General features: G+C 33.9%; 1 protein-coding gene across 2 annotated transcripts; it reads right to left on the reverse strand.

The window, feature by feature from the left end:
• Positions 1–1308: 1308 nt before the first annotated feature.
• Positions 1309–6247, reverse strand: LOC107787628 (cinnamoyl-CoA reductase-like SNL6). Of its 2 annotated transcripts, XM_075253315.1 has the most exons (6): positions 5882–6247; positions 5520–5680; positions 4049–4243; positions 2951–3102; positions 2771–2860; positions 1309–1602 (listed from the first exon to the last, which is right to left on the reverse strand). In XM_075253315.1, the coding sequence occupies exons 1-6, from the start codon at positions 6012–6014 to the stop codon at positions 1494–1496; spliced, it is 840 nt and encodes a 279-aa protein (XP_075109416.1). In that variant the 5' UTR covers positions 6015–6247; the 3' UTR covers positions 1309–1493. The 2 variants fall into 2 exon arrangements, with proteins under 2 accessions (XP_075109416.1, XP_075109415.1); XM_075253314.1 differs by having other exon boundaries at positions 2771–3102; positions 5882–6213.
• Positions 6248–6755: the final 508 nt, after the last annotated feature.

Here is a 6755-nt window from a genome sequence, read left to right on the forward strand (position 1 = left end):
TTGGGGCGATTTTATAATTTCTTGCTTAAGCCTTGATTTAATTAGTTAGATTAGTTTCTTACAGTTATATTTATGGTATGTAATTGCTTTTGGCTACATTTGGGGTATTCGGAGTCAGAAAATCGTGAAAAAGGCATTCTTACTGATTGATTGAGCTTGGTTCGAGGTAAGTGGCTTGCCTAACCATTTGTGGGAGAAGTACTCTTAGGATTTGGTATTGTTGTGATACTTATGTGATATGTGAGCGCTGTGTACGCGAGGTGACAAGTGAGTACACGGGCTATTTGTTGTAAAACTCGATTTTTACTGATTAATAACATGTTTCATCTTAACAAAGTTATACCGGCATGTGTAGTTATCCTGTTTAGACTAAGTTATCATGTCTACGTGTCTTAACTGCTTATTTGAACTTTGTGTAGCACGCTTAGCTAATTTTCCTATTTTTCCCTTATCCGTATCAGTCTTAACTGTAAATTTCTTGTTGTTTATTGTTATATTCGCCGGTTTCGAGCTGTGTGTTTACTTTTGGAACTACAAGGCGATACCTCGGGATATCCCCCGCACATTTAATTTTTATACTACGAAGCAGTACCTCGGGAGATCTCCCTGCACATTTACTTTTGAGACTACGAGGCGGTACCTCGATAGATCTCCTTGCATATTCACTTTTGGGACTACGAGACGGTATCTCTAGAGATCCCCTACTGTTGTTTATCCCTATGTGTTGTGTTGCTATTTTTTGTGGTTTTCTCTTTGTTAAATTTTCGGTCTCTTATTACACTGCTATATTCTTCTGCCTTATTTATTATATACCAGTAGGGCCTTAACCTGACCTTATCACTATTCAGCCAAGGTTAGGCTTGGCACTTATTGGGTACCGTTGTGGTGTACTCATGCTACTCTTCTGTATATGTTTTGTGTGCAGATCCAGGTACTTCTTATCAGCCTCGTTATCAGTGAGCAGCGAGATTTTGAAGACTTCAAGGTATATCTGCTCGCATCCGCAGACCTCGGTGTTCCCCTTTATTCCCTTCTATGTCATTTTCCTTTCCGTACTTTTCTTAGACTCTAGTGTATAGAGATACTCTGTTTTCTTCTATAGCTTGTGACTTATGATTTTCTGGGTTTTGGGAATACTATGTATACTCGAGTGATGAGTTATTTGTACATGCCGGATGACATTTTATCACTCTATAGTTATATGTCACAGACTTGTTGTTCAATTCTGTTATTTCCGCAATTTGTTAGGCTTACCTAGTCGTAGAGACAGGGGGAGATTTGGATCGTGACAACATCCAAAAATATATATTGGTAAGTCTCTTTAAAATATAAAATTTTGTAAATTTGAAAATAAAATATATCATCTGTTACAACAGGAAAAAAGTAACTTAATGCTGTAAAGCTTGTTTATACAGACTGTATATATAAATTAAACACTTAAATATTGCTGTCAAATTGAATGACCTTAGGACATGTCCAAAGGACAATTAATCTTATTGATTTTTCAAGAGGTCTTTCTCTGATCTTCTAAAATCAACCATGAGTTTGTTCAATTTCTTGTTGCTTATCCTCTGCTGGATTATCCTTGTATCCTTCTCAAAACTATCAAATCAAAAACAGGAATAAGGAAAAAAAATAGTCGTAATAATCCATGTCCTTAAAATGAATACTAATAAAAGACAACCCGATACACTAAGAGCCTGTTTGGCTTAGCTGATTTAAGTAGTTGATAAGCATTAGGTGCTGAAAAGCACTTTTAAATACTGAAACTGATTTAAAAAATAAGCAGTTACGTGTTAGGATAAAAGTGTTGAAATTAATAATAAGCAGGTGAAGAATTGGATATACGGAGAGTTTTGTTTAAAAAGAATTATTTTAGGAATAGAATAGTAAATATTTTGCTCTAACCTAAAGTTCTTATAAGTTGAAATTTGATTAGTTGGGGGAGACCAACTTATGGCTTTTGGCTTATTTTTGTCTTATAAGCACTTAACTTATAAGCACTTTTAATTTTACCAAAAGCGTAGATAAGTCAAAAAGTGCTTATAAGCCAGTTTGACCAGCTTATAAGCTTAGCCAAACACCCTCTAAGCTCCCATTATGTATGGGGTCCGGGGAAGGATAGTACCATAAGGGTTTATTATACGCAACTTTACCCTGCATTTCTGCAAGATGTTGTTTTCACAGCACAAACCCGTGATCTCCTGATCACATGACAATAACTTTACCAGTTGCGCTAAGGCTCCCCTTCGGATAATATGACAAATAATTAATATTCTCTTTTCTGTCATCTCATCTCTTCTATATTCAGTGTTTTTCCCCAACCTAACTCCACCCAAAAAGTATTGGATTTTTAACATAGTTTTAAAAAACACAATTTCTGGCGTAAATCTACAATATTTATTGTGAGATTTATTTAAATCTTATTGATACACTTGCAGATTTTATGATTTTTTGGAGAGAAAAACAAGATATATATTATGAGATCACCTAACAAATAATTATCCATAACCATGCATAAAATGAAATTACATACTAACCAAGAAAATAAAGCAAGTTAAAGACCTACTACCAACATTAAAATACAATAACTAAATATTCATTAGTGGGTTTAATTTACTAAGAAAGTAGGAATTAGAGTCGGATAAATTATGTAACTAAACAGAAAAAACTGTCGTTAATCCTATTTAATGAAGGATTAGCGACAGATCATCACAAAATTTTGTTAGTTACGAGTGATTTAGTGATAGACTAGCGACGAAGTTCGTACCTTGAAGGGGAGGAAGGCAAAGGGAACAATTTTTCAGCAAGCTTAAAAGCATCTTCTGTGGTATTAATGATGTGATTAAAGCACAAATATCTGCCATAAGTTGAGATATCTTCATAAACACAAATGTGAGAATCCACTAAGAAATCAAGATCAACAGTTACAAAAACTCCAGCTTCATACATCTCTGCAGCTCCATTTAAATAAGGATTTGTGATGTTTAAATCAGGACTAATTAACAATCCTGAGTTGATTGACACCATGTTTAAACCTCTGTCCATTGCCAATGCCCATGCTGTTTTCTCTGCTAATGTTTTTGCTAAAGCATGCCATAGCTGTATCCATGCAATAAATTAAGCATGAGTAATACATCTGGCGACGAGGCGAATCTAGAATTTTTAGAACATGGGTGCACCATTAAAGAAATGAGAGAAAAAGTATTAAATAGGAATCGATCGATGTTCTTAGGATAAATAATTCAGTATTCAACCAAGTGCATCATTCAGTCTTTTTTGTAGCATGAGTGCCAACAGGGGCGGATTTACAGACTACGTACCAAAGGGTTCACGAACCCGTGGTCTTCGACAAAGAATGTATCTATTGTATGTATAATTCATATAATTTGTGTAAATACTACTTTTATGAACCCATGGTTAAATTTGTTGTTTTTTGTTCACTGGTTAAGTAGCTTCCCTAGGGACCAGGGATAGTTCCTTGGTGAACTTCTCTATGCTTTTTTTTTATATATACTATCAAACTAGTGGTGAACCTATCATTCCATCCTCTAAGAATCCTGAGTTCACCCTTGTTGCAACAGATAATATTAGACAAATTCTAAAAAAATATATACATGATATACCTAGTCTGATATAAAGAGATCATGTGTTCAGGTGTCTCATAGTCTACCCTATAAATTCGTCCCTGTTTGGCAAGCGCCGGTGAAGAACACATACAAAGCTGAAGTTCGAATATTGATAAAGGAAGCGGACTGTAAAAGGTTGATGGCAGAAAGCTCAGTGTAATGCATGAAGTATTCTGCATTTATTTAGTGTCCAAAAAAGTGTCACACTTCAAGGGATTAGAGATGTAGGCAGTCTATTCTAATGTAAGTGTCAGTAACTGATTTCACAGTTCAAATATATAAAGTTGTAGGTCACACAAAAATAATTTTATCGTTGCTCCAAAACTATCCTTCATTTTTATGAAAGAAAAGAAAGAATTTTTTTTTTAACCAAGAGTAACAATATAAGAATGTAGTAATAATTTAAAATGTTGACATACCTTGAATTTACGACAAAAGTTGATGTCACTCCAATGCCTTTCATCAAGATCAAAGGATGCAGATTTTTTATGATCATGTCCCCAAATAATTGCAGTTGCTGAGGAAGTGAATACAACTTTTTCTATGGTTTCAGTTTGTGCACATGCTTCCAATACATTATGTGCTGCCCTAACTTCTACTTCTGCCATATATTCCTGCAAATTATTCACATAGTTTTAATTTTATGTATACCACAACTATAATAACATATTCTAATTTTATAATTGAGTTCCGGAAAGGATAGTATGTATGCAGATTTTATCCCTACATTATGAAGGGTAGAGAAATTACTTTCGATAGATCCTCGGCTCAAGAAAAGCATGAATACAACAGTTTATGAAAAAAATACAGTGGCGGAGAAGCCATGAAAAAAAAGAACAGTAACAACAAGAAGATAATATGATAACTGAAGTACAAAAAACAATATGCAATAAAAGAATTTTAAGAATATAAATATTCGAGAATAATAAATGCCGCGGGTATAAAAATGAAATACGCTCGACTATCTTTAATTTTATGCATTAATGATGTTAAAACATTTACATAATTAGATCATATATATAAGATAGCTATAAGTAAATATTAAATAAGTATTAAATGATAATTTAATAAAAATAATAACTTACGTGTTATGACAAATTAAAAATTTACTAACCGTATAAAAAATTCTTTATTATTTATTATTAGCTTAACTAAACTAGGACGATTTCCTGTATTGGTAAACCAACTTTAGCTACAAGGTCTAAGGAAATTTCTTGACGTGTTCAACATACTTTAGACATTATTGATCAGTATCATTACAATTTAATGTTGTGGATAATTTTTAATTTGTTTGATTAGGTCAATTTGGTTTTGACTTGCTCTTTATCCTTATAGGGCCAAAACCATTGCATGGGCAACTCCTCACAACAAAAGGACGTCACATCTTTCCTAATCAATCTTTGGGATTGCATAACATATCTTTACGCAATTCCATATAGTACTAGATAAGAACATGCACTCACATAATTAATCAAGAATTAATATGAATAATCAACTTATAACAATAAAATGAACGCTTAATACATAGTCTACACTCCGAACTGGTAGTCAAATCCATGTTCTTTTTTTTTTTTTTTGATAAAAGGCGCTTGGGGACGCTGATTATTGTTATGCATTAAAGTAAAAAGAGAATTAAGTGATCTTATCGAAACAGTCTCTAGTAGGTCTTTGCCGAAAATAAAGAAAGTAAATAAAGGTGATTTACTCCAAAAGTGTTCGTCACACTTGGTGTTAGTACACACTCCTCTTTCACGAACACTTTTTGTATACCAAATGTGTTAAACACCCCTCTTTCATGGAAATCTTTTATACACCAAATATTTTTTTGAATTTTTCTATGACATAAAAAAGTTTAAGATAGGAAATAAATGGTGAAAAGGGTGAACGTACATCATAAGCATTGGAGTGGTCCTTGGGAGGCTCAAAGGAGTAAAACAAACAAGAACAACCCTTCAAAGCATCAAGTACACTATGGTAATCAAAAGGGTCCGACTGAAAAATCTTCAATCCTTTCTTGTCACATGGCGGCAACGACATCAACTCATGATTACCTGACAAATAATGTAACTGTAGTTAAGGCAGAAGTAACGTGTTTTTATTTTAAAAGGTCCACTATAGTACCAAAAACAAACAGGACTTCCAGGCCGGGACATCTGACAGAAAACAGACCAAATACCATAAACAAGAAGAGCACAAAAGAAGGCAAATTAACAATATAAATTTTAAGTTTTGTGAATAATTAAAGAACTAACCGTGATTTTGAATAGCAGCATGGACTGTGAAGCCTCTTTCAAGTAGCCGCTTAACCAAGCTCGAGCCGAGCCGACTAGAGGCATCCATAACACAGACAGTGTTGGAGATGCAGCATAATGAAGCCGGCGCCATGAGACTACTGAATCAGTTAGCTCAGCTCTGAAAATTGAGTGACGAGAATCTGTCTTCACAAACTTGCGAAACTCCCTTTAAGTTGATCAAAGAAAAAGGCAAGAGACTTCTATGTCAATTGGGAATAATGGCTAGCTATGTTGTGAATTTGGCTTGTATTTATAAAGAAAAGGAAGAAATTAATGTTTCGTAGGAGGGTAAGTAGAAGAAACATATATTTACTCAATATATATGAGAGAGGCTAAGCTAAAGAAGCATTTAAAGAGCGTGGGAGTCAATAGATGGTTGGTAATTGGTAGTTGGGTAAAATTTTACCCGGATCCGATGTTTATACTGATTCAGCGAAAGCAAAATATGTATCTTTCATATACATATTTATCACTTTATCATAATTAAATGAAATACTAAATTACTGGATTTCCTGTAAATATCGACCGGCAAGCCAATAAATTTACACAAGAAGATTAAATAAAACCAAAATGTCTGGATAGAGACTCGAATCTATGACCTACGCCAATTTTCGAACCCCTTTTGTTACTTCACTGATTTTATATTATATCAACAAATTCAACAATTTGTATACAAAAATTTATATTTGTCCTATTTGCACAAGCTTCTTTCTTTGGAGCAATGGTAACGTCCTCTCCGTATGATGAAATTAAGCCGTGGAATCAGCCAATAATAATTGCATCAGCTACCTATATCATATCCCCTTGAGGTGCCGCTTTTCCTATACTCTAC

The sequence above is a fragment of the Nicotiana tabacum genome, chromosome 5 (assembly GCF_000715075.1).
Source record: "Nicotiana tabacum cultivar K326 chromosome 5, ASM71507v2, whole genome shotgun sequence".
Lineage (NCBI taxonomy): Eukaryota > Viridiplantae > Streptophyta > Magnoliopsida > Solanales > Solanaceae > Nicotiana > Nicotiana tabacum.

Coding starts and splice junctions, on each gene's coding strand:
- LOC107787628 (XM_075253314.1), bottom strand. CDS start 6,014: ATGGCGCCGGCTTCATTATGCTGCATCTCCAACACTGTCTGTGTTATG. Junction 5,681..5,881: donor TGCTGCTATTCAAAATCACG/GTTAGTTCTTTA, acceptor ATTATTTGTCAG/GTAATCATGAGTTGATGTCG. Junction 1,603..2,770: donor TTGCCTTCCTCCCCTTCAAG/GTACGAACTTCG, acceptor TTGATTTGATAG/TTTTGAGAAGGATACAAGGA.